At 52.7% G+C, this 22,360-nt stretch overlaps 7 protein-coding genes and 1 pseudogene across 8 annotated transcripts; all 8 read left to right on the top strand.

Moving 5' to 3' along the window:
* Window positions 1-280: 280 nt before the first annotated feature.
* LOC144735622 (histone H2B type 3-B) lies at window positions 281-957 on the top strand. The gene has a single exon (XM_078618058.1). It carries the CDS (start codon window positions 346-348, stop codon window positions 745-747), a length of 402 nt encoding a protein of 133 aa, XP_078474184.1. The 5' UTR covers window positions 281-345; the 3' UTR covers window positions 748-957.
* A 630-nt stretch (window positions 958-1,587) lies between these two features.
* On the top strand, window positions 1,588-1,998 carry LOC144734404 (histone H3). Its single transcript, XM_078616570.1, has one exon. It carries the CDS (start codon window positions 1,588-1,590, stop codon window positions 1,996-1,998), a length of 411 nt encoding a protein of 136 aa, XP_078472696.1.
* A 258-nt stretch (window positions 1,999-2,256) lies between these two features.
* On the top strand, window positions 2,257-3,591 carry LOC144735627 (histone H2A-like). Its single transcript, XM_078618072.1, has one exon. It carries the CDS (start codon window positions 2,889-2,891, stop codon window positions 3,267-3,269), a length of 381 nt encoding a protein of 126 aa, XP_078474198.1. The 5' UTR covers window positions 2,257-2,888; the 3' UTR covers window positions 3,270-3,591.
* Window positions 3,592-7,759: 4,168 nt separating this feature from the next.
* LOC144735613 (histone H1 pseudogene) lies at window positions 7,760-8,567 on the top strand (annotated as a pseudogene). The gene has a single exon (XR_013588664.1). The product of XR_013588664.1 is annotated as a histone H1 pseudogene (transcript).
* A 1,020-nt stretch (window positions 8,568-9,587) lies between these two features.
* On the top strand, window positions 9,588-10,000 carry LOC144717347 (histone H4). The gene has a single exon (XM_078592821.1). The coding sequence runs from the start codon at window positions 9,637-9,639 to the stop codon at window positions 9,946-9,948; it is 312 nt and encodes a 103-aa protein (XP_078448947.1). The 5' UTR covers window positions 9,588-9,636; the 3' UTR covers window positions 9,949-10,000.
* A 761-nt stretch (window positions 10,001-10,761) lies between these two features.
* On the top strand, window positions 10,762-11,438 carry LOC144735607 (histone H2B type 3-B). Its single transcript, XM_078618032.1, has one exon. It carries the CDS (start codon window positions 10,827-10,829, stop codon window positions 11,226-11,228), a length of 402 nt encoding a protein of 133 aa, XP_078474158.1. The 5' UTR covers window positions 10,762-10,826; the 3' UTR covers window positions 11,229-11,438.
* A 630-nt stretch (window positions 11,439-12,068) lies between these two features.
* On the top strand, window positions 12,069-12,479 carry LOC144734397 (histone H3). Its single transcript, XM_078616556.1, has one exon. The coding sequence runs from the start codon at window positions 12,069-12,071 to the stop codon at window positions 12,477-12,479; it is 411 nt and encodes a 136-aa protein (XP_078472682.1).
* Window positions 12,480-13,172: 693 nt separating this feature from the next.
* Window positions 13,173-14,072, top strand: LOC144735596 (histone H2A-like). The gene has a single exon (XM_078618024.1). It carries the CDS (start codon window positions 13,370-13,372, stop codon window positions 13,748-13,750), a length of 381 nt encoding a protein of 126 aa, XP_078474150.1. The 5' UTR covers window positions 13,173-13,369; the 3' UTR covers window positions 13,751-14,072.
* Window positions 14,073-22,360: the final 8,288 nt, after the last annotated feature.

Genomic DNA, 22,360 nt, shown 5'->3' with positions numbered 1-22,360 from the left:
CTCAAAACACAATATACTGTATTGGGTTTTCTAGTCATCCGTTTTAAAACAAAATCAATGGCCATGGCTGCAATTCACTAATATACATGTTTGGACATTACATTGTGTTATATTCACAAGTCATTTTTGCAGTAAAAACTATATTAAAGTGAACATCGCGTCCGCGTTTCTCATTGGAGGCTGATGGAGAGGGATGGTACTAAAAGAGCCACTCAGCAGCGCCGCGCACTACGATCCTCTGATTTGCATCTCGCCTCCTATAAAAGGAGCTCAACGCGCGACCGACATCCACATTCGCTTCCCGTCTGTTGTGAACTGACCCGAAGCTGCCTACGACGCGTCGACATGCCCGATCCTCCCGCATCAAAGAGCGCTGGGCCGGCTAAGGTTCCTGCTCCCAAGAAGGGCTCCAAGAAGGCTGTGACCAAGGCTACGCGCAAGGATGGCAAGAAGCGACGCCACCGCAGGAAGGAGAGCTACGCCATTTACATCTACAAGGTGATGAAGCAGGTGCACCCCGATACCGGCATCTCGTCCAAGGCAATGAGCATCATGAACTCGTTCGTCAACGACATCTTTGAGCGCATCGCTTCCGAGGCGTCCCGCCTGGCGCACTACAACAAACGCTCCACCATCACCTCTCGGGAGATCCAGACCGCAGTGCGACTGCTGCTCCCCGGCGAGCTGGCCAAGCACGCCGTGTCGGAGGGCACCAAGGCCGTCACCAAGTACACAAGCTCCAAGTGAAGCCTCGACTCCACCATTAATTACAAAGGCTCTTTTCAGAGCCACCCACCTCTCCGAACCTGCTATTACCAGTCCTAGCAGGAGTACAAAACGAAACTTCCAACAAAGTCCCGGTTCACGCGGGGACATTGTTCGCTCATTGAAATGGAGAGATCGATCGCATTTTGACCTGTTTCAACGTGAATAAAAGCGATAACAATATTCATGGCACATCATATTCACCAGCAGGCATTTATTGGACTTGTTTGTCCATTGATTTCATCTGCAGCCCATTCAGATATTACATTGGATATTTGGCGCCAAAACCTTGCAATGCAATATATTTAATTCGTGGTTGTATTTTCGGGCAGGAACTAACATTTTGCACGTGTACATATATGTAAAAGTAAGCGCCTAGCATGGATGACTCGTGCAGTATAATTGATGATCATCATCTCAATGCCAAGAGAATAGATATCTATCCCTGTGATCACCTCTTTCCGACATTTTTACGTATTACTGTTTCCAATGAAGTGCAGTTTCTTCACACTTTATTTAGATCATGCAGAGCACTGTAAAGTCGTTTTCGGAAAGGTGTTTGCTTGAGAAAATAACATCCGTTAAAGACATCGACGGCGCTCAAACGGTACTACTGCATCGTGATACGGCATTCTGAAATGATCCAAACTGAACATTTTGTTGATTAAGAAGAGTTGACGACTCGAGATCATTGCACGCTGCCAACCAATCAGCACGCTCCCCGTCTTCGCACGTCACGACTCCGCTGACCAGTGAGCGCGCGCTCTGGGCTACATAAGCCGCCTTCTCCCCGCTTGTGAGAATCTTTGCCCACACCAAGCCATGGCTCGCACCAAGCAGACCGCTCGCAAGTCCACGGGCGGCAAGGCCCCACGCAAGCAACTCGCCACCAAGGCGGCCCGAAAGAGCGCTCCGGCCACGGGCGGCGTCAAGAAGCCTCACCGCTACAGGCCCGGCACCGTCGCTCTGCGCGAGATCCGCCGCTACCAGAAGTCCACCGAGCTGCTCATCCGCAAACTGCCCTTCCAGCGCCTCGTCAGGGAGATCGCGCAGGACTTCAAGACCGACCTGCGCTTCCAGAGCTCCGCTGTCATGGCTCTGCAGGAGGCCAGCGAAGCGTACCTTGTCGCGCTCTTCGAGGACACCAACCTGTGCGCCATCCACGCCAAGCGCGTCACCATCATGCCCAAGGACATTCAGCTCGCCCGCCGCATTCGTGGCGAGCGCGCTTGAACGCCCAGCTCGGCCCTCAAAGCACAACACAAAGGCTCTTTTCAGAGCCACCACTTACGCATGAAAAAGCTTCCATGTGTGTCCTTCAAAGTTCGGGTGCCGGAAACCTTCGTTTGCTGGTCACGGCTCTCACGAGTCGTCAGGCGTAAGCGACAATGAAGTTCATTTTATATACCCCGCCGCTCATTTTTCAACATCACACGTTGGTGTTGTATATAAGCGTTGTGAAACCATGTTTACATAATCTACAACAAAAGGGTTATTTGGGTGAAATATATTAACTATTAAACCCAAAGATATTGGTTGATGTTGTTTCAATCCCGAGCTGATAAGAAGTTCACATTTTGCAAACTAAGAGACTGAATTATTCACGCACATATATTTTTAGGCATTGCCCGAACAGGCGGTTAAAGGAATATATATACACCGTATAGGCACGTGGGCGATCAATCACGAGCTCAAGGCTATCACAATGATTTCTTATAACCAATGAGGTCCCTCAAAATGATGATTATAATCAATAATACATTGATATTTGCGGAATCCGCTTATAAGTTTGACTTGCCAGCACGTGCCCATAAATTAACTCAATAATGCTTAAAACTTGAACCTATTAAGTACGTGTATCGCATTGTTTAATTCCTAAGATACGTGTCCGCATAAAAATATATATGGATAAAAATAATTAAAGTCAACATCGAATCCTCGCGTCCCGGCTTTTCATTGGTGGCTCAAGGAGAGGGCGGGACTCGACCGAGAGGAGCCAATCAGCAGCGGCGCGCTCTACGATCCTCGTCTCCGCTATAAAAGACGCTCCGGTGGTGCGTGTTAACGTCACAAATCGTTCGTACTTTGTCTCTATTGCTTTTTGCATCCTAGGTCCCTTAGCAATGTCTGGACGAGGCAAGACCGGTGGCAAATCTCGCGCCAAGGCAAAGTCCCGCTCGTCCCGCGCCGGCTTGCAGTTCCCCGTGGGTCGCGTTCACAGGCTGCTCCGCAAGGGCAATTACGCCCAGCGGGTCGGCGCTGGAGCACCCGTCTACCTGGCCGCCGTGCTCGAGTACCTTTCTGCCGAGATCCTCGAGCTGGCTGGCAATGCCGCCCGCGACAACAAGAAGACGAGGATCATCCCCCGACACCTGCAGCTCGCCGTGCGAAACGACGAGGAGCTCAACAAGCTCATGGGCGGCGTGACTATCGCCCAGGGCGGTGTGCTGCCCAACATCCAGGCCGTGCTGCTGCCCAAGAAGACCTCTCAGGCAAAGAAGTGAACGCGCCGCCGCCTCTACCACCACAACAACGGCTCTTTTCAGAGCCACCCACTTGCTTGCAAAGAGCTCGGACAGTCGTACACAGGGGTTTTGTTATTAATAAGGACACCGTCGTCGAGTTGCCCTCGTGCCAAATTGCTCGCAATTAAACAAATGCTCTGCTCATTCCAGTTACCCTTTATTATGTCTAATTTAGGAACGGTATTTGAGCAGCATTCCAACATTGCATCAATCATGGAACATGGTTTAGAATAAATTGGGATGCCTATTGGAAGAAAGTATCGTGTTTTTTAAAGAATAAAACTCGCTCTTTTTGAGCGGTCAGATTACATATGAAGAGGAGTCGGAGAATGGTTCAAGCACTTTAAGGGATCTGCGAGCCACCCTCACGCACCACGCAAACACATCTCCGCTCTCACGACAACACGCACCAATCACACGCGCGGGAAAGAGCTGGACGGGGGTGTCAGGGGTTAAAGGGCAGTGACGTCACCCGGAGCAGGCGTGCTGGACGCGGATGTGTATTGGGAGCGGAGATTGAAGAGTTAAAAGGGGCTGTGGGACGTGTGCCCGGGGTTGGTCTTGGAACGAGTATTGCTGTGCGTTGGTGAAAACAGGACCCTGCGGGGTGGGCTGGTAGGAACGAATAACCAAAGAATATAAACATAATGTATTATTACACTTGTTTAGCCAGGAAAGCCCCACTGAGACTAAAGGTTTTTGTAGGGTCCTGCCAAGTGTTTGCAGTAGGGGGCGATGTTGCTACACTGAATCGGACGATACGAAGGGAGAGTGTGAGGCCTAGGTCTAGGCTTTAGGCCTAGCTGTAGGCTTTAGGGCGCCGTGAGTTAATTTTTAATTTACCTGTTTTTATAATTTATGTAAAAGCTTTAAATTTAAATGTTTCTATTTCAAAGCATCAGGGAATGTAACATTGTTAAACATAACTCCCTTGCACACACGCAGGGGAACAATACGAAGGGAGAGTTTGAGGCGTTCGAGGCTTGAGGCCTAGCTGTAGGCTTTAGGCCGCCGAGAGTTAATTTTTAATTTAAATGTTTTTATTATTCATGTAAAAGCTTTAAATTTAAATGTTTATATTTAAAAGCATCAGGGAATGTAACATTGTTAAACATTAACTCCCTTGCACACACGCAGGGGTACGATACGAAGTCAGACTTTGAGGCCCAGTTCTAGGCTTTAGGCCTAGCTGTAGGCTTTAGGGTGCTGTGAGTTTTTTTATTTAATTTCAAAGTTTTAATTAAAAGCTATCTCAGGGAATTATAAGGGAATGTTACACGTGTTTAGCCAGGAAAACCTCATTAATGTAAATGTTTTAATTAAAAGCTATCTTAGGGAATTATAAGGGAATGTTACACTTGTTTAGCCAGGAAAGTATCACAGAGTCTAAAGGTTTTTGTAGGGTCATGCCAAGTGTTTGTGTGGGGGTCGCTAGCCCCCGAGATCCCTCCCTCGATAATACTAACGGCCGGACTAACATCATCAATCGCCCCCCCGCTGCTAAGCGAACCGCCGCTAGGCTCCTTACGCAGGGTGTGGGAGCCGTCACCCGAGGATTCCCCTCCACCGCGGGTCCGCGTAGCAGGCATGGATAACCACGCACGCGCACACCCACACACAGCTCTGCACGGCACTCACCCAACCCTGACCACTCACGTTAGGATCGCGCACCTGTGTTACACACGTCGTGAACGTGCGCGCACACACGCATACAGCTCCACACGCGATACCCACTCCTGCGCCGCTCTGCGCCGCGCTGGCCGCCCACGTTACGATCGCGCACCTTGGGCACGCCGATTACGCACGCCGAGAGCTTACGCAAGTAACGAGCGCACGCAAGCGGGGCACACGCCGACACGACGACTCGTCCCCTCCCCCACTCGCGCGTGCACGTCAACACAAATATCGTACAAGGACGATTCTCCTCTCACACGGCTGCGTAGTCACGCCAACACACCAAAAGTGCTCTCCCCGGGCGTTAACGCACACACCTCCGTACCCGCACAATCGTACAGAGACCACGGCCTTTATGCGTACAACGACCACACACTCGCGAATGCAATGCACGCTAATACCACGTTCCAAAAACACCCAACAACACGGTTTTGTTACTACGCTCGAGATTTTATTAGCCCTTGCTAACCAACCGAGCCACCCGTGTGTGTGTGCGGGACAGCAAGGCGCTTCTAACCCACACTCTGGTGCCGTGTAGCCCTATTCTATGCTGCGCTCTCTGCTAAACCGCTTTCCTACTCGTCCTTACCCCGAACTAACCCTCTCCTACGGATCCTACCCTCCGCTCTGAGGTGTTGTAAGGCGCGCAACACGATACCGTCTGTAGTCCTTGGTGACCTTGCGGCGCTCAGATCGTCCTGCAGACAATCTAGCGGCTCGCCCGATGACTCCTTCGTCGCTGACCCCGTGTCCAAACTCCAGAAGAAGAGCGTTCCCTACTGCCCCTGCGTTTTCTTTTAAACTATTCACATCAAAGGCTAGGCGCCCCCGTCCCGACCGCCTTGGTCTCTCGACCAATCCTGAGCCTAGGATTTCCCGCTCTTTTGCGATCCCGCCGGCCTTTGAACTTTCGACCAATCAGTCGTCCCGGGTCCTGATCCCAGCTATCTGCCTTGCTGACCCGTGTTTGTGTTTGTATGCGTTTCTAACTGCGGGGCTCTCTGAGCTCGCCGTGGTCGTGCGATCTCAAATCCGCCCACGGCGCCGCAGTGTTACTTGGCCTGGGAAGGGTCCTGTCCAATTCCCTGGCCCTGAGAAACCGTGGGGTAACCCCCCTAGGGGGCCCTCGGGTGAAAACTCAGGGTAGGTGACCCGACCACGAGGCCCTACGTGGGTGCGGGTGCGTGTTTATGTGGGGGGGGGTGATGGGGGGCAGTGCGGCGGTGGAAGCCGGGCGGCTCCCTGGCTCGGCCGAGCGGCCCCGTCGCTGTGGCACCACACTATCTTAGGGAATTATAAGGGAATGTTACACTTGTTTAGACAGGAAAGTATCACAGAGTCTAAAGGTTTTTGTAGGGTCATGCCAAGTGTTTGCAATAGGGGGCGATGTTGCTACACGGACGGACGGACGGACGGACGATATAATCTATTGTAGGCTGGTCCACTTCGTTGCTACCAGTATAAAGAAGTGCATAAACCATTCTACGACTCCTCTTCACATGCGCGTGGAATGAATGATTCTTGCATTCGTTCTAGATTTGAAGCTTTCGTGACTGCAATGATTCATACTCTTAGGTTTTTTCGGTAAAGTCACGTAGGTAAAACAATAATAATACATAATTTAAATAATATAAATAATAATTTAAATAATAAATCAGGGGGGGGCAGAGGGGGGGGGGCCTTATCTGAATGTGGTTGCCGGGGAGTGGCGTGGGGTGTCGGGGCTAAAAGGGAACAAATGAGCACATCAGCTCAGGGTTGTGGCCAGTGTTAGCTGATAGTAAGCATAAAAGTACTGGTAAACGCTGGGGATGTCAACACTCGGTAAAGTATAATATTACCTGTCAAATAAGATGGTACAAATATGTGTAGTTAAATATTTTACATGGTTAATAACATCTTTCCAATGATTACTCATTCGTGTTACTTAGTGCAGTAAATACGTGTTACTTATTGCAGTAAAAACAACTCATCGCATGAACCATCCTGCGCTCCTAGAATATCAACTCTGTCGGTGCATTAAACGTAAGATTATATATGTTCTTTAAACATTCGACTGCGGAGTCACTTGAGTTGAATTTGAGTGGTGATAATTGTGCACCGTGCCTCGATCTTGTTCAAGGCGCGCGACCCTTCTGCAGTGCGTGAGCTACTCACCTCTTGCCACGTAACATGTTAAACTTTCTATTTAATGTCGGTTAATTTTGAGTAATTTTCTTCAGTTTGTTGTCCATCTGAAAATCCATATATTTATTAATTTCAAAGTTCGATTAAAACGTCCAGTTAAAAGTTCGGTGACAAGGGACGGTTGGCATGGCGCGCAGTCCTCACCATAGCGCGAGAGGAGGAATCGCGAGCGCGCGAGGCAAAACTTAAATAGAAAATATTTCGTTGGAATTAAATATGAGTAGTCTGTTGAAGCATCTTGTCTTGCAAAACATTCGAGTGTGTTTTAAATAGTGTTCATCATTAACACTTTTGAAAAACGACAATCATCATATCTCGCCCTGACCGAACAATGTCTCCCAAATGTTGGTTGTTCACTTGTTTTGAATTATAATTTATATCGTGAGCATTGTCGTATATTGCATAAGTAACGTACATTAAAGAAGTGATCTTCGTGATAATGTATCAACTATATGCATGTAAGTATGAACGTTACGGGAGTAATCGAGCCCAAAGGCAGGCGTGATAAACACAGTGAGTATGGTGGCAACTTCCTCACTAGATCTGAGTGCTGGATGATCTCAGCGACGTCCGCATTCAGTACGCCGCTTCTATAATAACCTCGGGCCTGGAGGACGCTCGGTTTGAATCCGTGAGAGCGCTGATTTCGATTTCAAAGAGGCGAGGCGATAAAAGCGACGTTTTGAGATGGCGGAAACTGCTCCTGCTCAACCACCAGCTGCGGCTACTTCAGCGCCTAAAAGCCCCAAGAAGAAGCGCGCCGCTCCAAAGTCCAAGAAGGTCGGCCCCAGCGTGTCCGAGCTCATCCTCAAGGCTCTGGCCAGCAGCAAGGAGAGGAACGGCGTGTCTCTTCCTGCGCTCAAAAAGTCGCTTGCTGCCGGAGGATACGACGTGGAGAAGAACAATGCCCGCGTGAAGTTGGCCATCAAGAAGCTCGTGGCCAAAGACGCCGTGGCGCAAGTGAAGGGCAGCGGTGCATCTGGCTCTTTCAAACTCAACAAGGAAAAGGCTGCCGCAAAGGCGAAGCCCAAGTCGTCAACATCAAAGCCCGCAGCTAAAAAGCCCGCGGCAGCCAAGAAGGTGAAGAAGCCCGCGGCAGCCAATAAGACCGCGCCCAAGAAGTCTCCCAAGAAAGCAAAGAAGCCCGCGGCTGCCAAGTCGGCCAAGAGCCCCAAAAAGGTGAAGTCGGCTGTTAAGCCCAAGAAGGTGGCGAAGAGCCCAGCCAAGCCCAAGGCTGCGAAGCCCAAGGTCGCTAAGCCCAAGACCGTCAAGGCCAAGGCCGCCAAACCCAAGGTGGCCAAGCCCAAGAAGGCCGCGGCCAAGCCCAAGAAGACTGCGCCAAAGAAGTGAATCCGATCGGACGATGCTCGATTCACTCCACCTCAACGGCTCTTTTCAGAGCCACCCACTTAGTTAAAAAAAGTGAACCAGGTGCTGCTGCGCTTCAATTAGTTCATCGTTAACACATGTGTGTATTACGTTGCTGTTGAATGCGTGCCATATTCTGTAAGTCAAACCCATTTACGGCGTGGCGATGGTTGCTCGCCTTGACTCGGCCCTGATCAAGGAGCTCGACGCTTGGTGCAGTTCAATCGTGAGGATTTGTGTAGATTGGATAAGTTTCGTACATTCGCCAAATTAACTGTATAACATTTTACCCACTCGATGTGTTTTAAGCATTGATGTGATGGGAGTAATCGAGCCCGAAAGCAGTAATCATAAACACAGGCGGGGCGAGTGGCAGCTCCCTCACTCGAACTGGGTGCAGAGTAATGTCAGCGACGTCAGCATTCTCGCTGGCGATTCTAATCTAAATCCAGATTCAAATCGATGCATTCTTGACGAACCTCCAATTTTGATTATGTGTTGCACCTCTTCATTCCGTCATCATGTTACTGGTGCCAAATATGGAATTTAGTCTAAAAATGTATTGATTCCAGACAGCTTTACTCAATTTGCCTTCATTCGCTCGTTCTCGCCTTTTCACTTTGTTTTTGTTTTGTAAACATTGCGGTGCACCATCTAAACTTCTCTATTAAAATAAATGTATTTCTTACTTTGGGAGAACTAGTTGGTGACGTTCACTCAACTATTGTGTTGGAAGCCGTTTAGCTTCACACGATTATAAAGTTAGTTCATCTTGTTCACTTGAAAACAAGACCTTACACCGATTATTCACTCCACGTGCAATCTTGCAACAGATTGCGTTCCTCTCGCGTTCGCTGCGGGTGTGCCAATATCATTACAGAGTGCTTCGAAGAAGGGTCATTGCCCAAAACGTCGCATATTGTACATGTCACGGAAGTGTTTTTGACGACGGTGGAGGGTTTTCTTCGTCACAGAGGTTAAATGTCGAAGGTTTAAGGCGGAGCCATCGCGGAGGGCAGGGGTGGTCGGTGACGTCACCACGCTTCGGATATAAAGGTGGCTGCTGCTGCAAGCTGAGCGCGCATGTCTCTCGCGTGCTTTGTCAGAAGTAGTCGCAATGTCTGGACGCGGTAAAGGCGGTAAGGGGCTCGGCAAGGGAGGCGCAAAACGCCATCGCAAGGTGCTGCGCGACAACATCCAGGGCATCACCAAGCCCGCCATCCGCCGCCTCGCTCGCCGCGGCGGTGTGAAGCGCATCTCGGGCCTCATCTACGAGGAGACCCGCGGCGTCCTGAAGGTCTTCCTTGAGAACGTCATCCGCGACGCCGTCACCTACACGGAGCACGCCAAGCGCAAGACCGTCACCGCCATGGACGTGGTCTACGCCCTCAAGCGCCAGGGCCGCACTCTCTACGGCTTCGGAGGCTGAGCGCCCATCTCTCGCACATTAAGCCAACCCAAAGGCTCTTTTCAGAGCCACCCACCTCTTCGAAACTGCTTGCGCCAGTGTTGCCAAACACTTTCTAAATGGAGCACATGTCCTGGGTTATTGCGCGCCAATTCCTCGTGAGCGTGGTGGACGTTTGCTTGTTGAGTTGGCGAATCTTCATCTGCTTCCACATGAATGAAAGAAATCATGATATTCACGACACGTCACATTTAACAAGGCGTAATTCTTGAACGCATTAATACAGTACCCATTTCTGGTATTTTTGCGTGAATAATTTCCAGCTGCAGCCGATTCCGATATTACGTAGAGCATTTGGCGCCACAATCTTACAGCACACTCGTCCTAATTGACGTAGCGTGCCGGAACGCTAATCTCCACCTGTACAGCACAACAGCGAAGTTATTTTTCTCCACCGAGCGCTTGTATTTATCCAAATTGCGTTCATAAAACGCCCGTGTGCCGTATTAGACGAGTTGTGAAACAATCCTTCGTAAGAAACAAAAAAACCCACACTCAAAACACAATATACTGTATTGGGTTTTCTAGTCATCCGTTTTAAAACAAAATCAATGGCCATGGCTGCAATTCACTAATATACATGTTTGGACATTACATTGTGTTATATTCACAAGTCATTTTTGCAGTAAAAACTATATTAAAGTGAACATCGCGTCCGCGTTTCTCATTGGAGGCTGATGGAGAGGGATGGTACTAAAAGAGCCACTCAGCAGCGCCGCGCACTACGATCCTCTGATTTGCATCTCGCCTCCTATAAAAGGAGCTCAACGCGCGACCGACATCCACATTCGCTTCCCGTCTGTTGTGAACTGACCCGAAGCTGCCTACGACGCGTCGACATGCCCGATCCTCCCGCATCAAAGAGCGCTGGGCCGGCTAAGGTTCCTGCTCCCAAGAAGGGCTCCAAGAAGGCTGTGACCAAGGCTACGCGCAAGGATGGCAAGAAGCGACGCCACCGCAGGAAGGAGAGCTACGCCATTTACATCTACAAGGTGATGAAGCAGGTGCACCCCGATACCGGCATCTCGTCCAAGGCAATGAGCATCATGAACTCGTTCGTCAACGACATCTTTGAGCGCATCGCTTCCGAGGCGTCCCGCCTGGCGCACTACAACAAACGCTCCACCATCACCTCTCGGGAGATCCAGACCGCAGTGCGACTGCTGCTCCCCGGCGAGCTGGCCAAGCACGCCGTGTCGGAGGGCACCAAGGCCGTCACCAAGTACACAAGCTCCAAGTGAAGCCTCGACTCCACCATTAATTACAAAGGCTCTTTTCAGAGCCACCCACCTCTCCGAACCTGCTATTACCAGTCCTAGCAGGAGTACAAAACGAAACTTCCAACAAAGTCCCGGTTCACGCGGGGACATTGTTCGCTCATTGAAATGGAGAGATCGATCGCATTTTGACCTGTTTCAACGTGAATAAAAGCGATAACAATATTCATGGCACATCATATTCACCAGCAGGCATTTATTGGACTTGTTTGTCCATTGATTTCATCTGCAGCCCATTCAGATATTACATTGGATATTTGGCGCCAAAACCTTGCAATGCAATATATTTAATTCGTGGTTGTATTTTCGGGCAGGAACTAACATTTTGCACGTGTACATATATGTAAAAGTAAGCGCCTAGCATGGATGACTCGTGCAGTATAATTGATGATCATCATCTCAATGCCAAGAGAATAGATATCTATCCCTGTGATCACCTCTTTCCGACATTTTTACGTATTACTGTTTCCAATGAAGTGCAGTTTCTTCACACTTTATTTAGATCATGCAGAGCACTGTAAAGTCGTTTTCGGAAAGGTGTTTGCTTGAGAAAATAACATCCGTTAAAGACATCGACGGCGCTCAAACGGTACTACTGCATCGTGATACGGCATTCTGAAATGATCCAAACTGAACATTTTGTTGATTAAGAAGAGTTGACGACTCGAGATCATTGCACGCTGCCAACCAATCAGCACGCTCCCCGTCTTCGCACGTCACGACTCCGCTGACCAGTGAGCGCGCGCTCTGGGCTACATAAGCCGCCTTCTCCCCGCTTGTGAGAATCTTTGCCCACACCAAGCCATGGCTCGCACCAAGCAGACCGCTCGCAAGTCCACGGGCGGCAAGGCCCCACGCAAGCAACTCGCCACCAAGGCGGCCCGAAAGAGCGCTCCGGCCACGGGCGGCGTCAAGAAGCCTCACCGCTACAGGCCCGGCACCGTCGCTCTGCGCGAGATCCGCCGCTACCAGAAGTCCACCGAGCTGCTCATCCGCAAACTGCCCTTCCAGCGCCTCGTCAGGGAGATCGCGCAGGACTTCAAGACCGACCTGCGCTTCCAGAGCTCCGCTGTCATGGCTCTGCAGGAGGCCAGCGAAGCGTACCTTGTCGCGCTCTTCGAGGACACCAACCTGTGCGCCATCCACGCCAAGCGCGTCACCATCATGCCCAAGGACATTCAGCTCGCCCGCCGCATTCGTGGCGAGCGCGCTTGAACGCCCAGCTCGGCCCTCAAAGCACAACACAAAGGCTCTTTTCAGAGCCACCACTTACGCATGAAAAAGCTTCCATGTGTGTCCTTCAAAGTTCGGGTGCCGGAAACCTTCGTTTGCTGGTCACGGCTCTCACGAGTCGTCAGGCGTAAGCGACAATGAAGTTCATTTTATATACCCCGCCGCTCATTTTTCAACATCACACGTTGGTGTTGTATATAAGCGTTGTGAAACCATGTTTACGTAATCTACAACAAAAGGGTTATTTGGGTGAAATATATTAACTATTAAACCCAAAGATATTGGTTGATGTTGTTTCAATCCCGAGCTGATAAGAAGTTCACATTTTGCAAACTAAGAGACTGAATTATTCACGCACATATATTTTTAGGCATTGCCCGAACAGGCGGTTAAAGGAATATATAGACACCGTATAGGCACGTGGGCGATCAATCACGAGCTCAAGGCTATCACAATGATTTCTTATAACCAATGAGGTCCCTCAAAATGATGATTATAATCAATAATACATTGATATTTGCGGAATCCGCTTATAAGTTTGACTTGCCAGCACGTGCCCATAAATTAACTCAATAATGCTTAAAACTTGAACCTATTAAGTACGTGTATCGCATTGTTTAATTCCTAAGATACGTGTCCGCATAAAAATATATATGGATAAAAATAATTAAAGTCAACATCGAATCCTCGCGTCCCGGCTTTTCATTGGTGGCTCAAGGAGAGGGCGGGACTCGACCGAGAGGAGCCAATCAGCAGCGGCGCGCTCTACGATCCTCGTCTCCGCTATAAAAGACGCTCCGGTGGTGCGTGTTAACGTCACAAATCGTTCGTACTTTGTCTCTATTGCTTTTTGCATCCTAGGTCCCTTAGCAATGTCTGGACGCGGCAAGACCGGTGGCAAATCTCGCGCCAAGGCAAAGTCCCGCTCTTCCCGCGCCGGCTTGCAGTTCCCCGTGGGTCGCGTTCACAGGCTGCTCCGCAAGGGCAATTACGCCCAGCGGGTCGGCGCTGGAGCACCCGTCTACCTGGCCGCCGTGCTCGAGTACCTTTCTGCCGAGATCCTCGAGCTGGCTGGCAATGCCGCCCGCGACAACAAGAAGACGAGGATCATCCCCCGACACCTGCAGCTCGCCGTGCGAAACGACGAGGAGCTCAACAAGCTCATGGGCGGCGTGACTATCGCCCAGGGCGGTGTGCTGCCCAACATCCAGGCCGTGCTGCTGCCCAAGAAGACCTCTCAGGCAAAGAAGTGAACGCGCCGCCGCCTCTACCACCACAACAACGGCTCTTTTCAGAGCCACCCACTTGCTTGCAAAGAGCTCGGACAGTCGTACACAGGGGTTTTGTTATTAATAAGGACACCGTCGTCGAGTTGCCCTCGTGCCAAATTGCTCGCAATTAAACAAATGCTCTGCTCATTCCAGTTACCCTTTATTATGTCTAATTTAGGAACGGTATTTGAGCAGCATTCCAACATTGCATCAATCATGGAACATGGTTTAGAATAAATTGGGATGCCTATTGGAAGAAAGTATCGTGTTTTTTAAAGAATAAAACTCGCTCTTTTTGAGCGGTCAGATTACATATGAAGAGGAGTCGGAGAATGGTTCAAGCACTTTAAGGGATCTGCGAGCCACCCTCACGCACCACGCAAACACGACATCTCCGCTCTCACGACAACACGCACCAATCACACGCGCGGGAAAGAGCTGGACGGGGGTGTCAGGGGTTAAAGGGCAGTGACGTCACCCGGAGCAGGCGTGCTGGACGCGGATGTGTATTGGGAGCGGAGATTGAGGAGTTAAAAGGGGCTGTGGGACGTGTGCCCGGGGTTGGTCTTGGAACGAGTATTGCTGTGCGTTGGTGAAAACAGGACCCTGCGGGGTGGGCTGGTAGGAACGAATAACCAAAGAATATAAACATAATGTATTATTACACTTGTTTAGCCAGGAAAGCCCCACTGAGACTAAAGGTTTTTGTAGGGTCCTGCCAAGTGTTTGCAGTAGGGGGCGATGTTGCTACACTGAATCGGACGATACGAAGGGAGAGTGTGAGGCCTAGGTCTAGGCTTTAGGCCTAGCTGTAGGCTTTAGGGCGCCGTGAGTTAATTTTTAATTTACCTGTTTTTATAATTTATGTAAAAGCTTTAAATTTAAATGTTTCTATTTAAAAGCATCAGGGAATGTAACATTGTTAAACATAACTCCCTTGCACACACGCAGGGGAACAATACGAAGGGAGAGTTTGAGGCGTTCGAGGCTTGAGGCCTAGCTGTAGGCTTTAGGCCGCCGAGAGTTAATTTTTAATTTAAATGTTTTTATTATTCATGTAAAAGCTTTAAATTTAAATGTTTATATTTAAAAGCATCAGGGAATGTAACATTGTTAAACATTAACTCCCTTGCACACACGCAGGGGTACGATACGAAGTCAGACTTTGAGGCCCAGTTCTAGGCTTTAGGCCTAGCTGTAGGCTTTAGGGCGCTGTGAGTTTTTTTTATTTAATTTCAAAGTTTTAATTAAAAGCTATCTCAGGGAATTATAAGGGAATGTTACACGTGTTTAGCCAGGAAAACCTCATTAATGTAAATGTTTTAATTAAAAGCTATCTTAGGGAATTATAAGGGAATGTTACACTTGTTTAGCCAGGAAAGTATCACAGAGTCTAAAGGTTTTTGTAGGGTCATGCCAAGTGTTTGCAATAGGGGGCGATGTTGCTACACGGACGGACGGACGGACGGACGATATAATCTATTGTAGGCTGGTCCACTTCGTTGCTACCAGTATAAAGAAGTGCATAAACCATTCTACGACTCCTCTTCACATGCGCGTGGAATGAATGATTCTTGCATTCGTTCTAGATTTGAAGCTTTCGTGACTGCAATGATTCATACTCTTAGGTTTTTTCGGTAAAGTCACGTAGGTAAAACAATAATAATACATAATTTAAATAATATAAATAATAATTTAAATAATAAATCAGGGGGGGGCAGAGGGGGGGGGGCCTTATCTGAATGTGGTTGCCGGGGAGTGGCGTGGGGTGTCGGGGCTAAAAGGGAACAAATGAGCACATCAGCTCAGGGTTGTGGCCAGTGTTAGCTGATAGTAAGCATAAAAGTACTGGTAAACGCTGGGGATGTCAACACTCGGTAAAGTATAATATTACCTGTCAAATAAGATGGTACAAATATGTGTAGTTAAATATTTTTACATGGTTAATAACATCTTTCCAATGATTACTCATTCGTGTTACTTAGTGCAGTAAATACGTGTTACTTATTGCAGTAAAAACAACTCATCGCATGAACCATCCTGCGCTCCTAGAATATCAACTCTGTCGGTGCATTAAACGTAAGATTATATATGTGTGGTGCCACAGCGACGGGGCCGCTCGGCCGAGCCAGGGAGCCGCCCGGCTTCCACCGCCGCACTGCCCCCCATCACCCCCCCCACATAAACACGCACCCGCACCCACGTAGGGCCTCGTGGTCGGGTCACCTACCCTGAGTTTTCACCCGAGGGCCCCCTAGGGGGGTTACCCCACGGTTTCTCAGGGCCAGGGAATTGGACAGGACCCTTCCCAGGCCAAGTAACACTGCGGCGCCGTGGGCGGATTTGAGATCGCACGACCACGGCGAGCTCAGAGAGCCCCGCAGTTAGAAACGCATACAAACACAAACACGGGTCAGCAAGGCAGATAGCTGGGATCAGGACCCGGGACGACTGATTGGTCGAAAGTTCAAAGGCCGGCGGGATCGCAAAAGAGCGGGAAATCCTAGGCTCAGGATTGGTCGAGAGACCAAGGCGGTCGGGACGGGGGCGCCTAGCCTTTGATGTGAATAGTTTAAAAGAAAACGCAGGGGCAGTAGGGAACTCTCTTCTTCTGGAGTTTGGACACGGGGTCAGCGACGAAGGAGTCATCGGGCGAGCCGCTAGATTGTCTGCAGGACGATCTGAGCGCCGCAAGGTCACCAAGGACTACAGACGGTATCGTGTTGCGCGCCTTACAACACCTCAGAGCGGAGGGTAGGATCCGTAGGAGAGGGTTAGTTCGGGGTAAGGACGAGTAGGAAAGCGGTTTAGCAGAGAGCGCAGCATAGAATAGGGCTACACGGCACCAGAGTGTGGGTTAGAAGCGCCTTGCTGTCCCGCACACACACACGGGTGGCTCGGTTGGTTAGCAAGGGCTAATAAAATCTCGAGCGTAGTAACAAAACCGTGTTGTTGGGTGTTTTTGGAACGTGGTATTAGCGTGCACTGCATTCGCGAGTGTGTGGTCGTTGTACGCATAAAGGCCGTGGTCTCTGTACGATTGTGCGGGTACGGAGGTGTGTGCGTTAACGCCCGGGGAGAGCACTTTTGGTGTGTTGGCGTGACTACGCAGCCGTGTGAGAGGAGAATCGTCCTTGTACGATATTTGTGTTGACGTGCACGCGCGAGTGGGGGAGGGGACGAGTCGTCGTGTCGGCGTGTGCCCCGCTTGCGTGCGCTCGTTACTTGCGTAAGCTCTCGGCGTGCGTAATCGGCGTGCCCAAGGTGCGCGATCGTAACGTGGGCGGCCAGCGCGGCGCAGAGCGGCGCAGGAGTGGGTATCGCGTGTGGAGCTGTATGCGTGTGTGCGCGCACGTTCACGACGTGTGTAACACAGGTGCGCGATCCTAACGTGAGTGGTCAGGGTTGGGTGAGTGCCGTGCAGAGCTGTGTGTGGGTGTGCGCGTGCGTGGTTATCCATGCCTGCTACGCGGACCCGCGGTGGAGGGGAATCCTCGGGTGACGGCTCCCACACCCTGGGTGAGGAGCCTAGCGGCGGTTCGCTTAGCAGCGGGGGGGGCGATTGATGATGTTAGTCCGGCCGTTAGTATTATCGAGGGAGGGATCTCGGGGGCTAGCGACCCCCACAAATTGGTGTCGGAAGCGGTACGGACCCCCGCGTTACCTCACGCTAAAATAAGACTGATATTTACCGGCCGGGGGGCCCCTTCGTGGAAGGCATTCGCCCGCAATCTCTTAGGGGCCAAGGAAATTAATGGATGGACGGACGCGCAGGCAGTACGTCAACTTAATATGAATCTTGATGGGCGGGCAGCCGATTTTGTAGAAGCGTTACCCGCGAGCGCACAGACACAGCTAGAGGAGCTGATGCGCCGACTCGATCAGCGTTTTGGCACGCGTGACGAGGAGGAAGCAAAATCGGCCTTAGAGGCGCGCCGTCGCCAACCTGGCGAAGATCTCCGTGATTACGCCGAGGATGTGCGCGAGTTAACAAAGATCGCACGCCCGGGGTACGCAACTGAGGTTATTGAGGAACTGGCTGCCGAGAAAATCCAGCGGTACCTGTCTCGCACGGCGTGGTGGCAGCCAGACATGAGCTGCCCACGTCTTCCCTTTAACACCCTTGTCGAGCGCGCACGTAAGTGTGAAAGAATTCACAGCGAACGCGCGCAGCTCCGGGGGCTGGGACGAGAGCGCGCCATTGCGAGCCTGCTCTCGGAAGACGAGGAGGAGGAACAGGAGCTCGCGAGGACGGTAAGGGGCCGGGAAAGAGAACCTCCAGTGTCCCGCGAGACAACCCCGGGATGGGTTGCCGGTATACAAACGGGTATAAAGGATGTCTCCGGCCAGGTAACCCAGGTACGCGAGGAAACGAACAAAAATATGACCCAATTGCAATCCTCCGTTGAGACCATCCGATCTGAAATGGGGGACCTACGCGCCACGGTGGGAGGGTTATCTGGGAGGGTAGCCCGACTAGAGGCGGAGGGTGGACAGCGGCGTAATGGGGGGGGAGGGAGTGGGCGGGGGGCCCACTACGGAGCCGCCCCCCCTCCCCGGGCATGTTATATGTGCGATCGCCGAGGGCATCTAGTGAGAGACTGTCCTGAAATCACCCGAGCTAGGCAGGCGCGGGGGTTAAACTCCAACGCCTCCTAGTGAGCGGACCAACTAGGGGTGCAATCGACGCGGTCCCGATACAAATAGACGGTAATGGTAATAATGGCGAGCGAGTGATCTCCACACAGGTTCCAACAACAACGCCCACGGAAACGGTGACTCCTGGCGACTGGCTACGGGAGCTGGTGGCGGGGATCACGGGGGCCACGTCGCTGGTGGAAGGGGAGGTACACGGAGTGCGTACCCGAATTCTGCTGGACACGGGGGCGGTGGCCTCGCTCGTGAGCGCAGCGCACTGCAGCGCGATCGGGGTCGACGTGCGTCACCTGCAGGCACCGGACCGCGCGCTGCACACGGCGAGCGGAGCCGGAATGGGGCTGCTGGGGAGAGCCACCCTAGAGGTCCGCATAGGAAACCAGGTGTGCACACAGGAATTCTACGTTTCGAGTGTGTTGTGCCACGAGTGCATTGCAGGAACGGACCTCCTGGAAAAGTTGGGACTTAACGTACAGCCCCGGCAACGATGCGCTACGGTGGAGGGCAGCGGGGAGCGGATTCCGTTCCTAGGACAGGAGCCGAATCGCCCACGCTTCACACCCGTGGCCGCTACGCTGGTGTCGGCCGTCACCATCGGGCCTCTCGCCGAGATGCTGGTGCCAGTGGCAACCCTCTCCACCGACCCAACCCACCGACCATCGGGCGAGGTAATGCTGACTCCTCACCCGGAGTTGGCATCGCGATACGGGGTGGTAGGGTCAGCCACACTGGTAAACGCAGATGGGGGCCGGCTGTTTATACGTGTGTTTAACCCACACAGTACCCCGGCAATGATACGACGACGCACCCCGGTAGCCACCGTACACCCCCTGCACGCTCGCCACTCGAACGACTCGGTGTTCGCACTCTGGGCGGAGGACCCTGGCCGCCCCGAGGACAGCCAGGATCTGGCCTGGCGGGTCGGCCCGACCCCCCGAGCCGAGATTGTTCCCCTGCAGGATGCGTTACATGTGCCTTGGGCAGCCTTACCTAAGGGGGAGGCCGATCAGCTGCGCGGGTTATTGCGGGAGTACGCCGACGTGTTCAGTGAGCACGATTCGGACGTGGGCCGGACCGACCTGGTCAAGCACCAAATTGACACAGGTGCAGCCCGACCCATCAAACTCCCCGCATACCGAGTGGGCGCGCCTGAACGGACCCAGATCAAAGAGGCAGTCACGGATATGCTACGCGATAACATAATCCAGCCCTCCGCGAGCCCTTGGTCTGCCCCGGTGGTACTGGTAACGAAAAAGGACGGATCGACTCGGTTCTGCGTTGATTACCGAAAATTGAACGCAGTCACCCTCGGCGACGCTTTTCCCATCCCACGCATCGACGACACCTTCGACAGTCTCGCAGGAGCGCGGTATTTTTCCACCCTCGATCTGGCGTCCGGTTACTGGCAGGTGGAGATGACGGAGGAGGATCGGCCAAAAACAGCATTCACCACCCCGATGGGCCTGTTTGAGTTTCGAGTGTTGCCGTTCGGACTCACTAACGCGCCCGCGACGTTCCAGCGGTTGATGGAGTTGGTGATGCGGGGCTTGCAGTGGGAACAGTGCCTGATTTACCTGGACGACGTAATAGTGTTCAGTAGGTCGCTGTCCGAACACTGGTCCAGGCTGCGGGAAGTATTCCAGCGACTGCGAGCAGCCCATCTCAAGCTCAAGCCACGTAAGTGTTACATTGCGCAACGCGAGGTGGGGTACCTCGGACACCGAGTCAGCGAGGCAGGGGTGAGCACCGATCCCGAGAAGGTGCGTGCCGTAGTGGATTGGCCGCGGCCGAGGAACCTGACGGAGATCAGGTCATTCTTGGGATTCGCCACTTATTACCGTCGATTTGTAAAGGGATTCAGTGAGATTGCACGCCCCCTCACCCAACTCACCTCCCCTAAGAACCCCTATCAGTGGTCGGAGGCCTGCCAGACGGCTTTCACCACACTCAAAGACCACCTCACCCACACCCCCACCTTGGCTTTCCCAGATTTCACCACCGATTTTATTTTGGACACTGACGCCTGCAGCAGTGGGCTGGGCGCGGTGCTGTCGCAAGTGCAGGGTGGGACGGAGCGGGTCATCGCATACGCCAGTCGGACCCTGAGCGGGGCCGAACTGAACTATTGTGTAACCCGTCAGGAACTGTATGCTGTAATTTTCGCGTGTAAACAGTTCCGACCGTACTTGTACGGCAGGAAATGTCGTGTGCGCACCGATCATTATGCACTGCAGTTCCTCCTTACATTCAAGGAACCGCGGGGGCAGATGGCTCGATGGCTGGCGCAGCTGCAGGAGTACAACCTGCAGATCGAGTACCGAGCGGGGCGAACACACGCGAACGCGGACGCCTTGTCAAGACGGCCCGCGGTGCGCGCTGAGACGAGGGAGGGAGACGCCTGCCCGTGCTTCACGGGGGGACGCTGCCGCCAGGCAGCAGAACCCAAGGAGCGCGCGGAAACTAAACTCCCCCCCCCGAGAGAGAGTGCAGTGTGCGCCGCAGGAACCCCTGCAGAAGGAGCCCGGGGACAGACGGATCATCCCACCCCAACCGGGCGGATCCAAGAGGATGTCGGCTGCGCCTTCCCGGGCTTGGACGACGAGCAGCTGCGACAAACCCAGCAGCGGGATCCGGATCTGGCGGCGGTGGAGGCGGCACTGCGAGAGAGGAAGGATGCACTACCAGGGCCCTGGAGCGGTTTGTATGCCCGGTTGTGTGTAGAAAACGGGGTGGTGAGGGAACTGGCCGACGCTGGGCAGCCGGGGTGCATCTGCGTTCCCGCCCATGTGCGGCCCCAACTACTACGACTGGTACACGACCACCCGCTCGGGGGCCATGATGGGGAACGGCGCACCCGGGAGACTCTGCGTCGCCAGTATCTCTGGCCTAAATTAGCGCAAGATGTGGCCGCCTGGGTGCAGGGCTGCCGGGCCTGTCAGCAGTGTGGGCAAAAGCCGGCGAGGTACCAGGTACCCCTGAGGCCGTTCCGAGTCAGTCGGACGAATCAGTTGGTCGGAATCGACCTGCAGGGGCCCTTTCCACGATCCCACCGGGGCAACCGATATATTCTTGTAGCGGTGGAGTACTTCACCCGCTACCCCGTGGCGGTGGCTATCCCGGATAAAACAGCCCTCGTAGTGGCCCGGGCCTTCGTGGAAAACTACGTACTTAAGTGCGGGATCCCCGAACGAGTCATTACCGACCAGGGTAGTGAATTCGAGGCCGAACTATTCCAGGCGCTGTGCCGAGAGTTCGGGATCCAGAAGGACCGAACCACGGCATATCACCCCCAGGCGAACGGGATGGTAGAGAGGATGAACCAGACTCTGGCCGGGAAGCTTAAACGCATGGCGGCCGCGAATCAACAGGACTGGGACGAACACCTCCCCTATGCCCTGTTCGCCTACACCACCGCCGTTCACACATCTACAGGACAGACCCCGTTCCTAATGATGTTTGGTCGCGAGTCTCGCCTGCCCGCAGATCTGCTGTTCGGTGTCCCTCCGCCGCAACGGGAGGAAGGGAGCCACCCCATGGAGCACTTGCTGGAGACCCTGCGAGAGGCCAGGGGCCGAGCCTACCCGCACGGAGAGGCCGCGCACCAGCGGCAAGAGCAGGGCGCCCGACCCCGTATGGAGCCCCCCTTCTACACTGCGGGCTCCGAGGTGTGGCTGTACACTCCCCGCGTCGGTGCCGGACAGGTGGGGAAGCTGACCACCTACTGGCGAGGACCCTGGATTGTGAGACGGCAGATCTCACCATGGACGGTGCTGATTCAGGGAGGAGAGAGGGGCCGGGAGATGGTGGTCAACATCCGCCGACTGAAGCCGTGGCGAGCAGCCCCCGAGGGGGGGAGCCCCGCCGTCCAAGTACCCCGAAACCCCGGGGTCCCCCCACCCCCCGTGCCCGGGGGCCTCGCGCAGTATATGGGCCCCA

This window comes from Lampetra planeri, chromosome 3 (genome assembly GCF_965212315.1).
Source record: "Lampetra planeri chromosome 3, kcLamPlan1.2.h2, whole genome shotgun sequence".
Classification (NCBI taxonomy): domain Eukaryota; kingdom Metazoa; phylum Chordata; class Hyperoartia; order Petromyzontiformes; family Petromyzontidae; genus Lampetra; species Lampetra planeri.
The sequence above is the reverse complement of the archived record's forward strand: the minus strand, read 5'-3'. Positions and strand labels throughout refer to the sequence as shown.

Excerpts from the sequence above, each read along its gene's own strand:
- LOC144735622 (XM_078618058.1), top strand. The coding sequence starts at position 346 with ATGCCCGATCCTCCCGCATCAAAGAGCGCTGGGCCGGCTAAGGTTCCT.
- LOC144734404 (XM_078616570.1), top strand. The coding sequence starts at position 1,588 with ATGGCTCGCACCAAGCAGACCGCTCGCAAGTCCACGGGCGGCAAGGCC.
- LOC144735627 (XM_078618072.1), top strand. The coding sequence starts at position 2,889 with ATGTCTGGACGAGGCAAGACCGGTGGCAAATCTCGCGCCAAGGCAAAG.
- LOC144717347 (XM_078592821.1), top strand. The coding sequence starts at position 9,637 with ATGTCTGGACGCGGTAAAGGCGGTAAGGGGCTCGGCAAGGGAGGCGCA.
- LOC144735607 (XM_078618032.1), top strand. The coding sequence starts at position 10,827 with ATGCCCGATCCTCCCGCATCAAAGAGCGCTGGGCCGGCTAAGGTTCCT.
- LOC144734397 (XM_078616556.1), top strand. The coding sequence starts at position 12,069 with ATGGCTCGCACCAAGCAGACCGCTCGCAAGTCCACGGGCGGCAAGGCC.
- LOC144735596 (XM_078618024.1), top strand. The coding sequence starts at position 13,370 with ATGTCTGGACGCGGCAAGACCGGTGGCAAATCTCGCGCCAAGGCAAAG.